At 36.7% G+C, this 22,466-nt stretch overlaps 2 protein-coding genes and 2 long non-coding RNA genes across 7 annotated transcripts; 3 read left to right on the forward strand and 1 right to left on the reverse strand.

The window, feature by feature from the left end:
* Nucleotides 1–2,498: 2,498 nt before the first annotated feature.
* Nucleotides 2,499–3,712, forward strand: LOC149041290 (uncharacterized). Its single transcript, XR_016179107.1, has 2 exons — nucleotides 2,499–3,111; nucleotides 3,394–3,712. It is a non-coding gene; the product is annotated as an uncharacterized LOC149041290 (long non-coding RNA).
* A 2,751-nt stretch (nucleotides 3,713–6,463) lies between these two features.
* LOC113669141 (uncharacterized) lies at nucleotides 6,464–7,743 on the forward strand. The gene is made up of 2 exons (XR_003446065.2): nucleotides 6,464–6,787; nucleotides 7,574–7,743. It is a non-coding gene; the product is annotated as an uncharacterized LOC113669141 (long non-coding RNA).
* Nucleotides 7,744–10,152: 2,409 nt separating this feature from the next.
* On the reverse strand, nucleotides 10,153–15,461 carry LOC113669126 (uncharacterized). 2 transcript variants are annotated; one of them, XM_027185124.2, is made up of 6 exons: nucleotides 15,119–15,461; nucleotides 13,701–13,763; nucleotides 12,961–13,043; nucleotides 12,300–12,430; nucleotides 11,885–11,951; nucleotides 10,153–11,437 (listed from the first exon to the last, which is right to left on the reverse strand). In XM_027185124.2, the coding sequence occupies exons 1-6, from the start codon at nucleotides 15,190–15,192 to the stop codon at nucleotides 11,307–11,309; spliced, it is 549 nt and encodes a 182-aa protein (XP_027040925.1). In that variant the 5' UTR covers nucleotides 15,193–15,461; the 3' UTR covers nucleotides 10,153–11,306. The 2 variants fall into 2 exon arrangements, with proteins under 2 accessions (XP_027040925.1, XP_027040926.1); XM_027185125.2 differs by having other exon boundaries at nucleotides 11,885–11,948; nucleotides 15,119–15,456.
* Nucleotides 15,462–15,469: 8 nt separating this feature from the next.
* Nucleotides 15,470–20,859, forward strand: LOC113669128 (protein/nucleic acid deglycase DJ-1). Of its 3 annotated transcripts, none has more exons than XM_089180229.1 (7): nucleotides 15,489–15,800; nucleotides 15,978–16,088; nucleotides 16,500–16,601; nucleotides 17,714–17,773; nucleotides 19,081–19,173; nucleotides 19,945–20,025; nucleotides 20,259–20,859. In XM_089180229.1, exons 1-6 carry the CDS (start codon nucleotides 15,636–15,638, stop codon nucleotides 19,990–19,992), a joined length of 579 nt encoding a protein of 192 aa, XP_089036355.1. In that variant the 5' UTR covers nucleotides 15,489–15,635; the 3' UTR covers nucleotides 19,993–20,025; nucleotides 20,259–20,859. The 3 variants fall into 3 exon arrangements, with proteins under 3 accessions (XP_027040927.2, XP_089036355.1, XP_089036354.1); XM_089180228.1 differs by having other exon boundaries at nucleotides 15,502–15,800; nucleotides 19,104–19,173; XM_027185126.2 differs by lacking the exon at nucleotides 15,978–16,088 and having other exon boundaries at nucleotides 15,470–15,800; nucleotides 19,104–19,173; nucleotides 20,259–20,734.
* The last annotated feature ends 1,607 nt before the right edge of the window (nucleotides 20,860–22,466 follow it).

The raw sequence follows: 22,466 nt of genomic DNA on the forward strand, positions 1-22,466 counted from the left end.
TAGAATTCAAATGAGGAAATTCAATTACAACCGAAAATTTAGTAAAAATTGCGGTGTCCCACCTCTGTGATCAATAGCTACATTGAGTCATTTCTTTTTCCTTGAGAAATCAATCTCTCTGCTTAAGTGGGATTTTGAGAACAGATGTTCACGGTTGACCGTCGTTTTCACTTCTATGTTGCGAAGTTTATGGAAAGGCCAAATTTTGTCTTTGGTCGTTTTCGTAGCCCGTTAACTCTATTCATTCGCGATTAACGTTGATTATTTTCCAAAGCTCTTCGGTTTAAGCGGAACAGTTAAGTTTTTCATGAATGAAAGGATGTTTGTCATTAACTACCTTAGTACACTTCATTATGGTCTAACTGCACTTATTACATGGGCAGTAGAGGTTGTATCTTTGCTCTCTAAAAAGAAAATACATAACACAAGACCATAATCTCAAGGTGTACCGATTTTCTTCGGTTGATTAAGCTTTAGTCTGAAGTTCATGTTCAGTTTAGACCGTGCCCAGTTGGTAACAGGTTCTGTTGTTGATACAACTATTTGACTATTTCCCCTTGTGACAAAGATCATCCGTGATGGACATGGCAGAAACAGCTGCGAAATCTCCGCCACTACACAAAGCAAATATTTTTTTTGTGTGTTTTCAATCTTCCTCGAAAAAACCAATTGAAGATTTGTTATCCATTGCAGCCAAGTAGCTATGATAGAAATCTTTTGATGACGAAGAAAACTCCATGTCATTCTTCGGTTAAAGCAATTAAAATAATTCATCAAGAAAATGCCTCGAAGCGAGGGTGGAAAGCAATTAAAGTTCTGAAAAAGGAAGTTCTACGTTAAAAGATCACCCACTGACACTAAATATGCTTGCATTGTCACCGTTTGCTTTCTTTTCTGACCAAGTGCAATATTTTTAAATCAGCGCTGCTTTCATGAGCATGTTCTCTTACAGTGAGGTTGAATTTTAAATTCTGTAGATGATATCGGTCGTTACTTTTTTCCTTTTTTTTTTACCAGGTGGTACGCGAAAGTATATCTAGAGAATGTGATTGGGCCCTAACGGGCTCTCAGTGTAGTGTGACAATCAAACCTGTAAATCTCAGCTCTTTGTTGTAAAAACTCCATTTCTGTTTACCAGAATGTCAACCCTTATGGAAAGGTTATTCATTTTTGTCTCTGTAAGACAAAAATTAAGGTTTTCGTTGTAATTATGTTGAGGTTTTCACTCACCAAATAAACTTGGTACAATAAAAAATTATTCCCCGACGTGGAGGTGAATAGTCGTGGGTTCGCGACTTGGTAAATATCCACCGCTTTCCCCGACACTGACGTGAACAATTGTTTTAGTATATATGTATCGCAAAAACCGAAGGAATGAGTTTATTTCTGTCAATATACTGTAAAATAGTTGGAAATCAAACTCTTGACGCGCAATTTTGTTTCTTCGGAGGTGAGCAGTTCTTGCTGACCACTTCGAAAATCGCCAATCAGCGCACGCGAAAAGTAATGTTCATCTATGTGGTATATACTAATTAAAGATAATATCCTGTCTAGTAGAACATTTTTTAAGACAGAAAACTCCACGGTGCAGCTAAAGTTTCACTTCAAATAGACAGTTTTGAGCTGACTTCACCTGAGCGGTGTATTACACAGAGCCACCATTTCGCTGGTATTAACGTACCTTGCCGTTCGAACAATAAGCAACCTGAACTTGTTTAGATGACCTTGTCATGAAGGAGAAACATCTGGAGAAACAGTCTATATCTTTCTGGTGTGTTCCTGTAGGTTTAAGTCATTAGGCAGAATAATTAATGTCAATTTTTGTCCCAGTAAGCCTTTGTTAGATGTTTGCTTATTTTCAGTGCATTTTGTTCGCAAACTGAGTTACAGTTGAGCCAACTTTCTAAAGATAGTTCTTCTTAGTGTGTTTAGGATGACAGAACCGTTTGTGTGAATGAAATAGGGAATTTTAATGTACGAAAGGTTTTGAATTTGGTTTAGAAAGTTAAAAACAAGGAGCCATTGCCGAATCCATATCCACAGATGTGTTCGGCTGATTCAAAACTTCCCTGCACGAGACGCATAGTATATGTATTTCAAAAAGAAACTAGAATTGCTACACAGAGGGTTGCTTTTCGGTCTTCAAAAGCGAAAAAACGTCCTTTTGGCTGTAGCCGATTTAATTATATTGCTTGCGGCAATTTATAAAAGCAAAACATTTCTTCAGAGTGCTTAGGTTAATAAAAGAAAGAAATACAAATTCAAAGTGTTTACTTTGTATCAAGCGGAGAGAATATTGCTATTCAGGGAGGTCGTACAATGTCAATTCACTTTGGTCACTAATTACTCGCTCATCTTATAAACAGATGTTAAATTAACTTATCGAAAAAAACCGAAAAAGGAAGCTTGAATTTATTATGGTTCGTTTCGTTTCCTGAAAATCATCAAAATAGACGAAACGTCTGGTTGAAAAACAACTTAGAAACCTCCCAAACGGTGAATAAAGAAGAAAAGGCGTCTTCAATGAAATCTGTGCAGCATCTGCTTGGATTAAATTTCCAATTAGTCGAAAAACTGCAAAGAATAAAGGAAGTCGAAACTGTTTGGCCACAGCGATTTTCTATTCAAAAAAAAAAAAAAGAAAAAAACCACAAAGCTTTTGATTGAATTTAATTACTCAGAGCACTAGTCGTTATTAGAACTGCCACATTAAGGTGTTCAAAGCCCCTATGGTCGTTTAGGGCGGGGTTAAAACAACGAATCAGTTATAAAACTTCTTCGGCAAATCACCGTCCTCATTTTAGATCCGCGGCCGCCTCACACGCCTCAATTCCCACTGAGTCGTATAACAAAATACACACAAGTAAAATGAAGACACTTTTTGTGCTGCCTCTGGCCACGGTACTTTTATTCTTGGCTACATCTCGAGGAGAAGAGTATGAGAAGTTTAAAGACTTCGAAGATGAATCTCAAGACTACGTTGCTGACAGAGTTAAGGAGTGGCGTCAACGGCAGCAGCTGAGGAGCATGTTTGATCCAAACTGTCTTGTTTGGACTCGAAGAAACTCGAACTGCTTCAATGGAAAGAAACGCAGCTATGACAGCAGACAAGTAGGTCTTCTTTGGTTAACAAGAAAAACTTGAAATTTATTTATCGTGAATGCTCTGCGTGGGATGAGAAATTTCGCGAACATTGCGAAGCATACCAATTAGATAAAAAGTAACGTAGGTGCAGTTATCGCAAACCGCAGACCTTCCTGCCATGAATTAAGAAGTGAGAGCAAAACGGTCACAATAACATTTGGTGTTAGGAACTTTTTTAGATATTTGGAACGATTAAACATGCCGGGATTACTATTAATACTAACGTGCTTTTATATTATTTTACAACAGGCTCGTTCAGACAGTACAGACAACAGCGTACTTCAAGATGCTGACTACTATGAATAACTAAAGACTTTTTCTGCCGCAAAGAAGTATGGATATAGAACATTTGGAGAAATATAACACATGAGTAGTAGAGTATGAATTGAATAATATATGCTTAAATGTAAAATAGAATGCTGTCTCAAATAATGATAATTATGTAAAGCGATAAAATGAGTGTGAAACAACTAAGAAGTAAGGTTGCCATTTCTCAATCTTATGTTAAGCTAACTTTTCTCCTAGTAATCCAGACGTTACTGATTAAAAAATAAATTGTTACAATCTATTTCAGTTTCTGATTTCTTTGTGAGCGATACAGGCTTATCTTCCGCTTAAGATTTATTCAATGGACTGGTTAACTTCTTCTCCATGTGTCTACAGATTCTAAGCCGACACTTTGATAATATGCACAGATATCTATTTGGTTATCTCGAGAAAACAGTTGAGATATTCAGTTTTACTGCGCGGTGCATTTTGGAAGCGAAACTAATAATTTTTCTCGAGTTTTCGGCCCACTCGTAACTGGACAGAAATCCGCTGAAAAGCACGCTCTGAGGAGACGTAAAACTTACAGCAGTCATAGGGAATGAAGGGGATAATTTTCGCTCTATTTTAGACTTGCATTTGACTGGCTGGGGAAGTAGGGCGAGTTTCTTGACCAATCACAAAGCGTCGAAAAGAGTAGAAAATATAAAATTATTCTTTCCCTCGTCACAGGAGTCGAATTTTGACATCAGTAGGTGTAGAACACGACCCTGAATCAAACATATTGTCATGGCTAAGTTAGGTGACGTACAGTCCAACACTACGTGACATGAATATGCGGGTCTGTGCCTCACGTCTCTCTTGACTCAGTAGCCATTTTGATTAATTTAGGAACACGTTCCACCTTAGAGCGAACTGCGACATAAATTTCAAATTATATTTTTACGATGTAAATAACTTTAAAACATGACTCTCTGTCAACAACGTTGGACTACCTAACCTCCCCTCCCCCCAAACCTTCAATCTGCTTTTGCTAAACTTCTGAAAAGGACTGGATTTTCTATAAGTAGATCAATTCGGGTGGACATCATTACAGCCTTCTTACTACGATAGTTCATTTGATAACTGGTACTTCCTACAACTTAGTCAATTCGATATAATTGTTTTTAAAATGGAAATGAGGGACAAAAGGAATCGTGATATTTGTATCATATTCTGGTTTAGTTCTGTAAAACACGCAATCCTGGAGGTTAACTTTTTCTGCTTCAACAGCAGAATTATTACCACATCACATATTATGTTTTATTTCACTAAATTTTACTGGGGCAGCAGGTCTGGTTCTAAGACGAGGATTGAAACCAATTAAGGCTACTGATTATTATTCACCAGTAAAGAATCGTTCTACTTACGTACTCGTACTTTTTTTGCTTTTGCCTTTATTGCGGTGAGCTTTGATGTTCTTCTGTTTCGTTAAACTAATGAATTATGGTTTTCTGCTATTAAAAGCGGTTTTGAATTGAATCATGTCTGAATAACACTTAAATGGATGTCATAATGTATTACGAAAGAAATGGGAAGGAGACGGGTGAAAACTGAGACTGACGCCACTCAATAGACACCGAGGGAGACGGTTAAGAACTGACAGACAAAGAACAACACTTCACCAAAGGCAGTGTTCGTGTCAAAATGGCACCAGAGTCGTTTGGACGACCCTGTAAATTTGTTTCGCCATATTCATACTTTAAACTGTCCCGATCGGATAAGGACCCTTTTGGAATCGGTATTTGTACAGCAATCAAGAAACTTGAGTTGCTTTCAGGCCGGCGCCCTAAGTAAATCTTGCCAAACTTTCCTAAACCACCTTGCTATGTCTAATTTTCGTGAGCGGAAATAATCATCCGGAACACTTTGTAAAAAGATTAATTTCCTCGAAATAAAAGTGATTTAAGATCATTAAAGTTCGAGGTAACTTAGTGCAGCAGTGTAACAAACAATAATAATAGATACACAGATACACGAACACGGACTATTTAGAAAGCTTTTACAAGTGCAGTGAAAAAAAAGGTGATTTGAGTTTATAGAACATGGTGATTTTTTGGGTTCTTTAGATTTGCAGTCTTATGCCTTGTGGTTTTAATTTTGCACCTGTGTGCGGAAGTTTGCTATTCCAGCGCATATGTTATCAAATTACAGCTGGTGGACGGTTAGACTTCTTTGCTACGAACAATTCGATAGTTTTTCGCTTAGGTTTTTGAGTCATTAAGAGACAGGAAGTAATACAAAAGTTGGCTAGCTTAAGGGATCTTCCAGGCTCTTGTTCACACAAAGTAAATTTAGCAATATTTCTAGTATAATCTATCCACCACAGAACTACTGAGTGTTTAAAATGGCGAAACCTTTTTAAGTCTCCCCAGGTCAGGTCAACCCCACGCTATCACTTAATCGAGGGGGTGGCTTGGGAAGGATATTACCTGACAAAGTAATAAACTTACTTCACCACTTGAGTCACAACTTGCTCTAGAAATGTGTCCTATAGAACTCCTACTGTTCGCTATTCGATTATCCATCAGGCCCTGGATATTCGAAGGGTGGATAACCCTATCCTTGATATAAATCTTTATTCGGCGGATAGCGCAGAGCATTTATGAAAACTAATCCGCTGATAGCAATTTGAGCAACTGGAGCCCAGACGTTGTTCTTTCCTACAGCTACGAAATGGAGATCACTACACACGATAAAAAAAATAGTAAGAAGTCAATGTAAATTTAAGAACCACTTTAGCGCCGTATGGGATAATTTCAGGTAAAAATTGAACACATGACAATATCCGGCCTGCCACTTGTAAAAAACGAGTGGTAAAACCTTTTAAATTAAAGGAAACTTGTGTTTTAACAATGTTGCTATTAATTGACGGTCGGATCTACCGAGTAAATTATAAATTAGTTATTTTAACCGTTTTAGTGCTTTTCATCTTGAAAAGACGCTTTCGTTTTCCAATGACAGTGTTTGAAGAAGAAAAAAAATAAATAGCACTTGGCAGCTGTGTTTTCACAGGCTGTCCTGAAACAAGCTATTTAATGGGACTGCAGGAGTTACTCAAATCATCAGCGTAGTCGAACAAGTTTCGTTACACCCGAGGCCAAACAGAAGATGTTCCAATATAAATTTATCGTCCTTTGTTTCCTCGCTTCTTTTGTTCTATTGGCTTTATGCCTCGAGCAAGAAGCTTCAGTAAGTCAAGAACTGAATCACGAAACCTCTTTCGACCTCAGAGAATTACGGAGAAGAAAGTTTCCTAAGCGAAGCTATAACCAAATGTGTAAAAGACTTCGCTGGGTCAGGTTTCGGAACTGTTCTTCACGTTAAGTTGTATCAGGTAATACACTAACTTATGAGTACATAGCAGTACTTGGTTTTTGAGCCCTAAAAGAAAATTCACGTCGTGTTGTATTTTTAAAGACAATTGATTAGAATGTTTAGCGTTTTCAAATTCCTAGCTGTTTTGTGAAGTCTTACCTCATATCAGCTTGGAAAAGGTGGAAGTATCTCGTGGTGAAATATTTCTAAGGGAGAGGAATGGTAGAGAGATTTCTTACATAGAATCGGTACCTTAATCGATGGCACAGTACTTATCTATGTCGCCCAAGTATAAAATGCGGTTTTATTTTGATATTTCTCTCCACTATATTAGAGAACCCACAGAAATCTGGAAAAAAATTAAAACAAACAAACAAACAAACAAACAAAAGAATAAGAGGCAGTGAAAGATATATAGATTAATAAATGAGTAGTATCGCGTGATCAACTCAAGATGTACGGGATTCACGCCGGCGGAGTGCGAATTCGTGGCAAACAGCTTGTGTTTCCTTTGAATGAATGAACTCAGTTTTATTGTTGTAATTACTGGTATTCAATGGAATCGGAAGAGCTATTTCCGATCAGAGTACAATGGCGGATATTGATTGAAATCTAGGAAAATCCGAAGGGAAAATCTTTCATCTGACAAAGAAATGTGTAGGTGGGGGAAACTGTAAAAGGGTTTGTAAAATAAAAAACTGTGCAGTAAACAACACTCTGACGACCACTGAAAGTATTTAGAATTTGTTGCGTGAGTTTTGTCAGTCCTTAATTAACAGCTATAAAATTCTCTCTTCTTTTGCAGGCGTTATTGACCAAGTCGACCAGAGTCCACTAGTCAGTATTCCGGATAATTCTTTGAAAATATTCAAAACTCAAGATTTGCTTAGGTGTCATTGCGAAGGAATTATAAACCTTTGATAAACTTCAAGTAATTACAATTGATGTAGAGAAAATATAATTAGTTTACCTGAAGTTTAGCGAGTGCTGCCGTATTTTTGTTGTTGTTCTTGTGATGAGTTAGCTCAAAATGTCGTTTGCTGTGGAGTGTTAAACTTCGAGAAATTGCAATTGATATAGAGATCAAAATATAATTATTCATATGCAATCTGGAAAACAATAACCCGTGCTGGGAAGTTTTCCTTCTCATTCCATCCAATAGTCGATGTATCGATAAGACTCTTACGTTAAGATTCAGTGGATCAATCTTTGCAAAGATAACAAACAATTCCCATTGCCTACCATGTCCCAGAAGCGAAAGTGCACTGCTCGGGATTCGGATCAAGGCAGAGAGAGAGCCTACGCAAGAGTAGGTGTTCCGATCACACGCAATCGCACAAACCTCAATGATATTTAGCTGGCTAGTTGTTGAAAAAATTGAACTCCAAAATTGAGAAAACTTTTGATACGTCGCAAATATTTGTTGTAAGACCACAGCGAGATTACACGGATTCAAGTCTGGTCAAAGTTTTCCCTCGTTAGAGAATTTCCAAGCACCTTGGTAATCCGCACAAATTGCTTGATAATTATCAGGGTGGAAAACCGTTACAACACTTTAAATCAGTTATAAAAGAAGAAACCTGAATGAACTAGAGCGAAAAATTTTATCCAAAAAAAAAAGTGGAATTACTCCTGAAACAATGTCATAAAAGAAACTACCCGCTTAGTTCATGCAAGTCCTATTTATCCTTTTGGATTTGGAAAAGGTCTCTTTACTGAGCTGTATGTTTTCAACTTGTCAGCCCAATGACCTTAGTATGCCTTGTCGCCGACTCGTCGGAAACTGCGGTATCGAGTTAGATTTATACACCCTCAACTTGAGCATAGTTGAAGCCATGATGACCTGAACTTTGACCTTCAAGTTCTTTTGGAGGTCAAGGTTCAAGGAGATACTATAAATCCTCGAAATGGCGCCCAAGCCTCTTGTTTTCCTTTTTTTCTTTTTTCAGCTTCAATGTTTTAATGGAGCGTGGCTTTCAGAATGTTTTGTTTGTTTCCTTGTAAGTTATCGTGTTTTTAGTAACTGAGGTTAAATAAGCAACACTACAGCCTCTTGCTTTAGTTGAATGGACTTCGAAAAACGATTTTGATGACCCCGATATCTTCATCCAAAGTTGTTTTAAAAAACTGTTCCTACAGCACAGAACCACCTTAATTTTAGACAATGTAACGGCTCTCAACCGCATGTGAAAGAATTAATTGAAAAACATGGTTAAAAGATGAATGTTGATATGCTGATTGCAATGCATTGATAAAAAATGGCGGGCACCGAACTCGTTTTTGAGTTACAGGAACATCAAAGAACGATGAAACATGCAACTCTCCATCTTCTATTTGTATCTTGTAGTCCAGACAAATTTGGCAATCCAAAGGAAGTTACATCCTCAACTGCAGTATTTACACGTTCTCGGTTACGTTTGTGGACATTTACCCCTACGGACCCTACGCAAAAATTTTTTTTCGTCCGGAGATTCTCTGGTCTCACTTGAGTGATTTTTAACCGTAGTTTACGGGCATTAGGGAATAAGCTTCTAAAGGCCAACAGCCTATTCTCTCAAGTGTTTGGTTATTAATTTAACTTGTTTTTGGGAATTAAAAGGAATATTGCCTCAAGTTCATCCAGATAATCCGACGGATGTATGACCACTCTCTGATGATTGCGTTCATTCACGAATAGTTTCTACTACTACTTTGAGTGAGTTAGTACTGTTGAGTTCACGGCAAAGTCATCGTTGGTTATCATTAGTTTTGATCAGCGCATACTGACTTTCTCTTCCAGTGGATGTATTTGAAGCAGTTATTTAGAAACCGAGATAACTGCCTTTCCGGTGACGTATTGACGTCTTTCTCCGAGATATCTGAAATATGGAATACGCAATTACTTTCACTTAGGTCAATTATAACGACTGAGAATTCAATGGAAAACACATCTCTTGGTACCTCAGATCGGTTTAAGCTTACGCCCAGGACTCACACCCAGAAAATATTCGCCTTTCGTTATGATTTCACCAAAATTTAACACTTCCTTTCGTGCATTAAGTCGATTTTTCCTAGAGTACCTTAACGACAATACCTCGAGTCCGCCTTCTTGAACTCTATTTTCTTTGCAAGTTCGTGACCATCGTTTACAAGTTTTATAGTTCCCACTGTTTAAGTTTTACCAGATCTTCGCTGAAACAGTACAACAATTTTGCGAAGAAGTCTTTTAGAAAGAACTGATATTCCGAAGGAGAGCCAAGATCTCACTCCTTTGCAGAGTCTCTTAATGTTGTCTCCGCAGAACCCAGTGAGTGCAGGCGGAAAGGAAATGAGCGTGAGATAACCAGTCGAGTGCAGCTTTTCATTTTTCTTTCCGACTCATCTCTCACACGATTTCCTGCATTCTTGATGGCGAAAATACGTCTGAAGCTTTATTGAAACAACAGAAAGCAATGTACATTCTACAATGAAAACTTGATACATTGATCCAATTTTCGTTTTCCCTGATTACATTACGACCTGTAAATCTCTACAATCCAATCACGATCATACTAACATACCACAAGTTCATTTCCACTGTACTTGTAGAAATAACGCACGAGATATCTACAACAATAAGAAATTCGACGTCGAATGGTATATTTACGTCAGTAGAAAACGATACAGTCGGTAAGCCAATGATTATGCTACATCTTTCCATCTCTGCAAACAGCTCAAAGCTTATTTTCTAAGAGCACTTTCAGCAATATAATCAGTTTTTGAAGTTACCACTTATTTTTGGGACACTTTCATTTGCAGCAGTTTATAAAAATGATATAAGTCGGTAAGGAGTGTGCCACTTTTTTGTTCTTACCACATTTTGACGTCATCTGTGATCTATTACTGAACAAACGCACTGCAACTTGGAATCTATTTGTTTTATGTAATAAAGAATTAAAAACGTTTTAATGATGACGTCATCTATACGTCTGTCCTCCAATAGATCATAAGTGAGAACCAATCAGAATGCGTGTATAACTGAGCTTATTATATAAAACTACATGTATCCGTGTAATGTACAATACCGCTATGGAAATGTGATCCAGAACTTAAAATATTGGGAGGCTCCAACAGAACCCTATGCTGAGTAATTAGAACTGTGGTCCTTGGCTCCGGCCAACCCATATTTGAACAAAACTCCTTTTCATGAAAATATGTCTAAATAACAAAATATTACAGTCAAAGTCCATACAGCGATACATTGCATCTCAAGCTAATTTTAAGATATTTACAGCATGTGGACGCTTGATAATTTTCAGTGTACTTGGAAGACATAAATATTTATATTCAATTAAATATCAGTCACACTTAAAGCTTCAAAATCATTCTGGAGACAAGAGTTTGTCTAGAACATGATCACTCATTGAAAACCAGAATTTCAAGGTAAAATGTTTGTGCATCAGTGCAAACTCTGAATGAGAAACACACTGCATATAAATTATTGTCTTTGTTTCAAAAGCTCAAAGTAAACTTTGATTTTGGGCAGTTCAGAATCAGTTACATCATGTACAGTTTACATCCTAAATATGCCACAGACAAGTGCAACATTTGACAGGTTCATAGCAAACACCACGTCTCTCTCGTCGGTTGAGAACAGAGTCAGGCCAAAGGTAGTTTACCAACCAGAATGGCAGCATGATGATGAGAAATCCTACCAAAAAGTACAAGTAAAACACTTCATTCAGTTTAAATTATGACAAGATAGCTGTCTGCATTATTATGCTCTCTCAAGTGGGGCACTTTGAAATGTTACTCATCAGATGTGCCTTGTGGCTGAGCAATGCATCTCTGCAGGCAACAATTTAAAACCTATTTTGTATATCACCTCTTTTCAATGAGCTTAATCTAATTGGCCCCACCTTTGTAACTATATTTTTTATAAAAACAAATCTGCTGTTGTCACCTCTGCCAGAATAAACAGACATTCAATCAAGTCAATAATTCTGGTAGCCTTCAATTCTTCCCCCAACCTGTTTCAGTCAAAGCATTTTTAATTAAAAATAAGACACCATACAGGGGCTAATTAGAGTTAGTCCACCCAAAGACTTGATGTGCAAAATAAAACCATAAATGTACAAGTATATTTTCATTTGCCTACCAGTTGAAAGAACTGAGAATATTCCTAATGAAAGACACAAATAATACAACTCAGGTGAAAACTCCTTCTGAAAAACAAACAGATTAAATCCACATTGGTAATAATAACATACAGTTCTAGGATGTGTAATATAAACAATAATTAATATGACACAATGATTTATCCAAATCCAAAAGGATGCATGTATATAAAGCCTTGTAAATTGCTACAATTTCCACCCTAAAAAATTTTTTCCTCCTTGCCACTGCACACTTAAATGATAACAAGTAAACCAACTTGGAACTAAATGCTACATGGTGAATGTATATTCTCCTCATTTGACTTCCTTATTAAAATATATTTATAAGCAAAAGATTACTTATAAGGTAAAAACTTTGGGTTAAAAGTCAAAATTTCTTCTGATTTCAATACTCACACAATCTAATGTGGCTAAAGTTGAGGCAAACAGGACCATGCCAAGGATTAGAGAACCAAATCCAAAGAAATGAAAGGCAATTTTAAGCTGCCAAGGAACTGGTTCCATTATGGCAAAGAGAAATGTGAAGGCTGAAAAACATAAATAAGTATCAAACACTAAAAAACGTTACGCTGTCTTCTGTATTATATTTAGTTTAAACAACTAACATTGTATATGAAATAAAGTCATAATTTGACTTGTGGATGGTTTCAAGTAACAAACTGATCTTATCTGCAGTTAAATGATTTAATATCCAGTATATAATATTGGTGATTAGATATGTTTGTGGGGAAAAAGATCAGATGAAACATTGTCTCGCTCACAACATAAGACTTGTAGTTCAGATGATAATAAACCTCAAGTGGGAAGCACTGAAGACATGGAAGAAAAATTCTAGTTTGCTCATCCTTTTTCTACAGTTTCTGCAGCTACAAGTTCTTTCATTCATATCATTTTTTAAATTTGAACTAGAGAAATTACCCTTGCATGTAACTCTTGAATCCTCATCTCTTTCATACTGAAATAATCTGACTCAAATCATTCTCAAAAGGACAAGATAGATATTCACTTTTAATCTACACCTTTTGTGAATATACCAAAAGGTTTGACATTTCCTCACCTATCATAGCAAATGTGAAAACAATTCCTGCTACAGTGATGTTTAACAGAGGCTCATCACAGAATCCATTACCAGTTTGCTCTCTAACATGATGCAAAAAAAATATTTACATCAACCAGAAGACAGATTATCAGCACCACAAGTAAAGTGAATAAACTGATTTTAAAAATGAATGCACAATTAGTCATTATCAATCTCAACAGGGCTTGCATCTTGACATTCAGAGACAACAAGGTACATGAAACACTGTACAAAATGATAATTTTGAAGTTGTAAGTAAGTTGAGATGAACAATAAGTCCAAAATTTAGTTTACATAGTACCAGGATAAGCTGATAATGTTGCTCTGCTTTTGTCATTTGCCCTGTCATGCACATGTATGTTACAAAGCTGTGCATCCAGTAACACAGTGTTTACCAAATGTTCATGAAAGATACAGATATAAGAAGGTAATAATCAGTTGTAATTTTTTTTTTGCCGCACTGTATTTCTCTGACCACAGGAAGACTTTTAAAACATTTGCCATGGCCAAGAGATAAACGTGCACTTAAAAGTCATATTTTGCATGACATGTCAAATGTCCATCATCTTTCTTTATTCAAATAATAGGCATGAACTACTATTGCATTGTAAGACAGAAAATTTCCAAATAACAGAAAATTAGTGACAAACTATACCAGTAACAATGATGAGCACATAGCAGATGATTAACTCAGAACTTTGTGTGAGTCTGATACTTACACTTGAACCACATAAAGCTGTGGTATAATAAATGAAAGAGCAAAAAGTATCACAGTGATTCTCCTGTTGAGAGAGGAAGTTTTGATCATAATTTAGTCAAATATTTTAACCATGATTCATTCAATATTCAAATTATTTTAATTACCGAGTTTGTTTTAAAGGTGCACATGCTCTTGTCAGTCAGGGATTAACTGACTACTACACCTTTTTGTCTTCATATTTCCCACAATAAATAACTTAAGACACAGCTGCTCTTTTAATGGGGAAACAAAAGACATGTCAGACGTTTCTCCTAACTTCTTGAGCACTAAATGGTTCATAATAGAACAGAGCAAATGATATTAGGTAATATTTCTCAACCAAACTTTATTTTCCAAACAAATAAATGTGGATCATTGGTCATCAACTTATGAACCCCACACTTGACTGAGACTCTATGCGATGCCTAACCTTGTCAGCACTAACTATTTTCAATGATTGACACTGGAAAGCTGGTCTACTAATAAAGAACAGATTCCCCTCCACAGGTGTCAACTACAACCAGCACCATACAAACGACTTTTTCTCCTCATTGACACCACAATTGAATGGAACATAACAACCTAACTTAAGGAGTAAACGAAACTGACCAATCACTACACTGCTTGAGTCTTATAACCAATAACATCACAGCTGAACTGACCAATCAGTTTACACCAACTACAATCAGTATATTTGACTGACAAGACTCTTTACATTACTCTGATGATTAATTTTGATCTGGTCGTCCAAATATCAGTCACTTCTACTGACAACAGTCCTTCTCAGGACTACACTCACCACACTCACCCAGGCAATCAGAATACACTGTCACATGTTACCCCTGGGTTCAAACCATTAACTGAAAAAAATGTGGCTTGATTGTGCAGTCATTATTACAGATATTGTTACAGACAGACAGACCATGTTTGATGTTTTCAGTGGTATTTCAGAGATTAACAATTAACATATCTCATATATTTTTAGAAGCTTAAATTTTAAGCATGCTACAAGGAAGTACTATATTGTACTTTAAAAACTGTTAATGCCTTTGTCATGGACCAATCAGGAGTGAGATATCTTGCTGAGTATATAAATGTAATAAGTTTTTTAGGAGCATGCATTCACTCGTCATCAAGCTTATTATAACATATGTACACCTACAGGCATGTATCTATGACATTTTTCTTTGAAGTGTCGCAAAGTTTGGACTCCCTAAAAGCTTGGATAGGAAAACATTCATGATTTTTCCGCAGGATGTGTGATCAGCCAGCTAAGTGCAAGGTCTTCGTGCCATTGCACAGCTTGACTTCGGTTTTAACTTAAAAGACGAGCTATCGAGTGTAACTACTGCCATAAGATGTCAAAAAAAAATGATCCCTCAGTTCCTTATTACTTACACTTTTCCTCGCGCGTCTTTAGGAAACCACCTTGTAAAATGGTAAGCACAATGAGCCACAAAGTAATACCACATTTTCCACTGACGTATTTGATCTGTCGTCTGACTTGAATGGCTCAAGCTGAAGATTGATCTACAGACTGCTTCTTTGATCAAAATGTCGACAAATCCTGCATTTCTGACCACAGAAAGCGTATGTGTTGCATGTATAGAACTTGCATGTATAATATATATTTCTCACACAATCGCGCTAAAATATTTTGGTTGCATAGGAATTATTTACGTCCTCTTAGAAACAAAACAATCCCGGAATTTTACCACCGTGTTGTGTCCCACAATTCCTCACGTTACTATTCTAATGTTTCTTTTGATTGGCGTACGAGGTAATGTTTGACTTCTCGAATAATTTTCAGGCCACAGACACGAACATGCAAATTTAATTCTGGGGAGATAACTTTTCGCAGACTAAGCTCGAGACGAGACCTTTTTTATGAGACCTATTTTAGAAAGTTTATGCTATGCTTCCAAGTCGTTTGTTTTCCCTGAGAATTAGAGGACTGGGTTCTAGTTACCTGTGCTCATCCAACATGGCGAATTTGAAGGGTAGCGCTCTGCTTATTTTGGCCGAAGGTGCAGAAGAAATGGAAGCTGTCATTACTGCAGATGTTCTTCGACGCGGAAAAGTGAGCCATCGAGCTTTGAACTTGTTGGTTTATTTAAACCATTTTGGCGACAATTTCGAAAATTCCCGGGCTAAGGGATCCTGGGGTGAGGCTGGGAGGTAGTGATTTATAGAACTGTTAAGTGAAGCAACGATTCCGATATTGTTGCATTTGCAGCTGTTATGACAGAAGTAGTAGACCACCAGGCCTCTCAAGTTTGTACCCTTTGTCAGACCATTAGGACAGTGTAGTTGTCAAGAATTTGTTGAATTTGCCCTTATATTCAGCACAGATACAAGAACCATACATGTAAAAACATAGTTGTTGTGACAAATCTTTCTCTATTAATACGTACTAGTTAATATCCAAAACTTGTTCCTCATGCCCAATAGAGCAGCTTCAACAGTTTAAGTAGAAACTGATAGCCTTGACTATAAGCCTCACCCACATATGTTATTTACATCTTAGATTTCCTTGCTGTTTTCTGGAAATGTGAGACAGTGAATACAGAGTTAATTTAAAATAATGTTTTTACTGTTTGATTTAAGTCCAGCAGAGGTGAGGTGAAGATTACTTTAAGAACCCAAAGTTTTATTAAAAATCAATTGTTAGATGACATGAAAAACAGAATGAAAGCAGCACTTAGCTGTTTCTCAAAGTCCTCTTCGAGAAGAAATGAAGTTACACAATTTATATTGGAAAAAACAATGTCTTATGCAGGTTAAAACAGTAATTGGAGGTCTGACTGGTGCAGATTCAGTTGTTTGCAGTCGCTCTGTGGTTGTTAAACCAGACATGAGTCTGGAGGATGCAGTTAAACAGGTATAAATGTTAGCTTTAATGTTTTTGTAAGTTGTTATTGTCATTGTATTGGGATAACTTTGAAAGAGATCAAATGAAAAGAGAAATGAAAGAAATTAGGAAAAACTATCCGAACCCTCAGTAGGTAGGCAGGGTACTAATTTTAAGACATGGTTTGATGCTTCTCTGGTTTAAAGATTTAGTAACCTAGAAGTTACAATTCATAGACCCAACATTTCAACACTCCTGTCTAGTGCCTTCATCAGGGGTGATCTGATGCTATTTATTCTATTCCTTGCAATGACTGTGATCATGGTACGTTTGAGAGAGCATCAAAAAGTGGTCTTCTTTTGCAGAAAAATGAAAATTCAGCTTTGTTGGAGTACACATATCAAACCAACCATACAATTGGGTGGGATAGGTCTAAAGTTATCACCACTAATTATTGATGTTACCACCAGCACCTTTGCTTGAAAGCCTGACATATCAACTCCAACCATGCTCTGATAAATCATGATGAGGGTGGCTCACTACCTGACACCTATTTACACCTTGTCAGATAAAAGGGCAGCTAATTAGTGAGCTTATAAAAGGACCTCTTGTTGCAGCAATTAGATGACCCCTTATGAAGGCACTAGAAAGGAGTGTCGAAACATTGGGTCTATGAATTGTAATTTCTTGGTTACATTCATCAAATCTTTAAACTGTAGTGGCATCAAATTTTGTCTGATTATCCACCTGGTTGCCATGTGAAATTTAATATATCGAACCAATAATTGTTGTACAGCCTTCTTATCCATAGGTTGTCCGAGAACTTTGAAGGAAGAAGCTTTTTATTTGGAGGGGCTGGATGGCTGGTTTACCATCTGTTACTTATGAATTAGGAAAACTAACAGTTAGGAGAATGCAGCCAAGCCACAAAGTACACAGTTAATATCACCAGCTGCCAGTTATTTTTTGCAACATTTTCCAACCTTGTATATCAAGAGTTTTTTGATACTCTCACTAGATTTTGCTCATCAAATGATATAAGATGTAATTCACTGAATGTGACAAATGATCATCAGTCAACATAGAGACTTGCAATGGCCTAACCAGTGTTTTGCTAACCTATATTGTATTAACCCTGTTAGGGTCCATTTGATGCTGTAATTCTGCCTGGAGGACTAGGAGGATCTAACAATCTGGCGAAGGTACTCATACATTCATCTCTTTAGTATTGCATATACAGAATGTTTAAATGATAGTTATCTCCTTTATTCTTGTCATGATCAAATGATATTGGAGGTATAGCCATTGCAACAGATTGATACTGATACTTTAATGAAGAAATGTAAAATGGTTTCCGTGTTTACATAGCTTGATGTAAACACGCAGGAGGTTGGGAGAACACGAGATAAGCGTAGGAAACCACAACGCGAAGCGGAGTGGTTTCCAGCTTATCGAGTGTTCTCCCAACCTCCCAAGTGTTTACATCTAGCTATGTAAACACAGAAACCATTTTACATTTCTTTTATAAAATAACTAATGAAATAGGAATGAAAACCGTGTTTACATATGCTCATGTAAAATGCCAATGCCAATGCCAATGCCAAATGCCAAATGCCAATGCCAATGCCATGCCAATCAGAGCGCGCATACTATTTGAATTATTTTATAATGTTAGATAATAGTCCATACATTTGATGTAAAATCAGGGTCATTCCTGTCCTTCAGAGTGTAACATGTTGGAATACAAATATTTATGAAAAAATATATTGAGCAATAAATTGGACTATGTGTTGACCACACTATGGGAAGTAACAGGATTTATAATTTACCTAATACTTTGAGTATTTGTAAAAGAATAAATGCTTAGTGAAGTGATCATTTTCAGACATTTCTTGGCCTTCAATGAATTATTTCAAGAATCATGATTTGAATGAAAGCAGCTATAGCTGTGTACAGTTTTTGATTCTGGAGGTTGTCCTGTTCAGAAGGAAAACTGAATAAGCAAGAAGCATCCTTTCTCTAATGGGCCCTGGCTCCCCTAAATAAACACCCATCCCCTAGGCCATAATTTCTCACAAGAGCCCCCTCAAATGACCACCCTCTGTTCCTCCCTTACTTTTTGAAATAGTAAGGATACAAGGAAAACCTGTTTCTATTGCCAATTTATTTATAACTTTTTAACCTTTAATACAGCAGAGTCAGTGGAGAAGAATGGTTTTATTTCTGTTCCAGTCATTTCTATCTCCATGTGCTTGTAGAGTTTCCTTATTTGGGTTATTAGTTCTTGTGATTTTTGTCCTATCACTGTGCTAGCTAAATAAGCACCTGCTTGATTTAGAGCCCTCCTACAGAAATATGGTATTTTCACCTGTTAGGTGTTTGGTTGGTTGTGTTAAATCACATTTAGATACTTTCAATTTGATCAATATTACTTGGATTACATATTAAACAGCATTTGTATAGCATAACCCCTCACTTGAGTGCCATGCATATACACAGTAATTATCAGGTGATGATGATCTTGTTTGGTAGTCTTCTAAAGTTAAAGAAATCCTTCAAGATCAGGAACAAAGTGGAAGAATTATTGGAGCCATATGTGCAGGTAATTTTTATCAAAACAATCAACAGGATGGGTATAAACAGGAACCCATTACCTGGAGCCACCATACCAATTGTACCCTTGAGTCAACCCTGTCCTGTATCTTTTTATTTTTAGAGCTGAGATACATGGGGGGGTGCTTTAATTTCCTGCGAAAACATGCTGATGTTTGCACTACACCCTAAAAAAATGATTGGCTAGTATGTAAACACCCATGAAAAACCCCATGGGAGGTGCTTCTAAAAATAAAAATATATGGGACAGGGTTGACTCAGAAGGTAAGTATGGAAGATGGAAGCTCCTGGATAATGGGCTCCTGGTATAAATAAATGCATAAACATGGCTTACTACCCCAAAAATATGTACATCAAGAAATTTAAAAGAACTTTTCACTTTTCTGTGTGAGTAAAGATGCTATGGCCTAAATTGGTTACTGGCAGCACTGCAATGCTACTTCCTCTTCTTCCCCCCCCCCCCCCCTTCCATTCCATCCAAGGTACAGCAAACTGCCTCTTGGGAAAGGCAAACAAAATGTCAGGGGGAGCAGCTTGCAATAGATTAGGAGTAGCTGTACTCCTTGTCACCTCATGCCACAGAAACTAGGACAAACTCCAGCTTCTTGAGGGTCATCAGGGTCTAAAGCAGACTTTACCTTCTTTTTTTGTTTACCACCCCCCCCCCCCCGCACCCCTTCCAAAATAAGTAATCTCAGACAATTAAAAAAGTATGTGGAGTAAAAACTCCAGATAAACTATGTTGTATTTGCCTCTTCAGCTCCAACAGCTCTTCATGCCCATGGAATTGGAAAAGGGAAGACTGTAACATCACATCCATCTGTGAAAGATAAATTGGACGGTAAATAATTCATTTATTAGTGCTAGTTACTAGTAATATGCAATGTATACCAGGTTATGTATAAAAGTGCAGCTGGTGTTTTTCAATTTAAGACAAGGAAAAAATTAAAATACAACATGTGCACACGTAATCATAAGTCTTGTTATTCAGGTATGACAAACTCACTTGTAACTTCTCAGTTGGTTTTTCACACTGTTAAAAAAGACTAATGAAGTCGTCATTTGATTTGTCAGGTTATAGCTACTCTGAAGACCGGGTGGTCAGAGATGGAAACTTGGTAACTAGTAGAGGACCAGGAACAGCCTTTGAGTTCGGCATTGAACTTGTCCGTGCAGTGCGAGGTGATGATGGTGTAGCTGAAAAACTGGCAGGCCCCATGCTGATTAAGTAGTGTAACTACTGAGTCCCCTGGAAGAAATAATTGTGTTTTGCGTAAGGCTTGATTTCAATGTTGTGGATTAATTAATTTCGAAATTTATAAGTTATCAAGTATTCCCTCTTTACTGTAACTCTTGGAAATATCACAACAATGACAGGGGTTGCCGGCGGCTTATTGCTGCTTATGAGACCTATTACCGCCGTAATGTTAACCTACGAGCAATTTTGTGACTTTCATGCCGGGGTAACTAAAACATCTAACTGCTGATTAATGATTATCAAATAGGTAGATCACGAACCGTGGGAGACACAATAAAGAGATGTGACTGAAGTTTGGTTTTGCACCGTATTATTTGAGAGATTTTTGTCATTAATTGTTATTTTTATGAAAGCAGAGACCTCTCATTTCATTATTTTTGGACTGATGAATAAAAGAGCTATGAACCTGGAGAGTTATTTAGGGTGCACCTCTTTCCATCTACATTATGAATAGTTTGTGCAAAAAAAGTGTTATGTGTCACAATTAACAAGGATTTTTTTTAATATTAAAAAATGTATAGCTGTTTTGGCAGGGCGAAAATGTGGCCGTTATAACTAGATGGCCAAAAGGCGGGTTTCCTCTGTAGGTGAAACATCTTGAAAAATCAAAATCCCTTTATATTTTGTCAGAGTATACAGTCTACCTTCTAGCAGCTCAAAAAAACGTGGTAGGATTTTTTTCCTTGTACTATTTTAAATATTATTAACCGCAAAACTTAGAAACGTCACAAGCTTAATTGTGTCCAAGGCCTCTTATGACTACGTAATCTTGCCTTCCAATGAAATTCTCCTTTTCGAATGTGCATCATAAAAACATCCGTTTAGGCTTACATTATTGCTTGAGGTTTATCGAAGTACGTTTACTGAGAAGTGTTGCCTTTTCTTTCATCATTTTATTAACAATGTAGCGACAAAAACAACACACACGGAGTTGCTAAACACTCCATTGGTAGTAAGCAAAATAATTTGTTTTAATAATTTTTTACAACAGAAAAATTGCAGCAAACTTATTTGTGATTCAAGTGATATCGAGGGACCGCGAATATTTCTCCATTGTCTTCGATTTTCTTTCTCACGAAACAAATTCTTGTTTTTTTATCTGTGCGGATTAGCTTCATGGTTAAAAATCGTATTTGGATCTCTGGCTCTTGCTAACATGGGATGTTGACGTCCGAAAAATTTGTTTTAATTATATTCTCATCCCCTCCTATCTCACAAAGGTTAACCCTCGTGAAACCAGCAGTCGTTTTTCAATTTTGTTCCAAAATTTTATCAGAACCACATTCATGACTCGTGTATCGCCCGCTATACGAATTTTTGGTGTCAGGAAGTTGAACAAAGGAATCGTTGCTAAAAAAAGTGCACCGATCAAAGAATTTTAATACGCAAATCTCAGCAGTTCCCGAAGCCCTTCTTTGAAACGAAGACTAAAATCTAACACCACTGTCAGCTTAATGTGAGATTTTCCAAGGAAAGAAAAATGAGAGAAATTGATTTCAGTTAAGGCAAACAGATTCCACGCTGTTGTACGTGACGTCAAGATGTGATACCCGAGGCGCAACCGAGTGTGTCAGTGATTTTCTTCCCACTTTTGATATCTTCTGTTTTCTTTTAAGGAACAGACTTACCGCAACTTAGAATATATTTTTTATACAATAAAGAAGCAGAAAAATTTGGTAATTGTAACGTCATCTTAGCGTCTATCCTCCTATAGATCATAAGTAAGAATTAATTAAATGTATGTATCATTCAGCTTATAATAGAAAGATTATTTTAAAATGAAATAAACACCAGAAAACTTTATAAACTATAGATTTGCAAAACCTCATGCATGGATGAATTGGCTACTTTTGATATTAGTCAAAATTTTGAGTTTTATCTTAAATCCTACTCTGAGTAAGAACCAACTGTTTTGTGAATTTACTTACCATTAACGATGTGATTCAGTATAGCATATGAAATCTTTTTTTTTTAAAGAGATGTTAAAACATCTGTTTTTCTTTACTTCAGTATTTGCCAAAGAA

This window comes from Pocillopora damicornis, chromosome 8 (assembly GCF_964200805.1).
Source record: "Pocillopora damicornis chromosome 8, jaPocDami1.2, whole genome shotgun sequence".
In the NCBI taxonomy this organism is placed as follows: Eukaryota; Metazoa; Cnidaria; class Anthozoa; order Scleractinia; family Pocilloporidae; genus Pocillopora; species Pocillopora damicornis.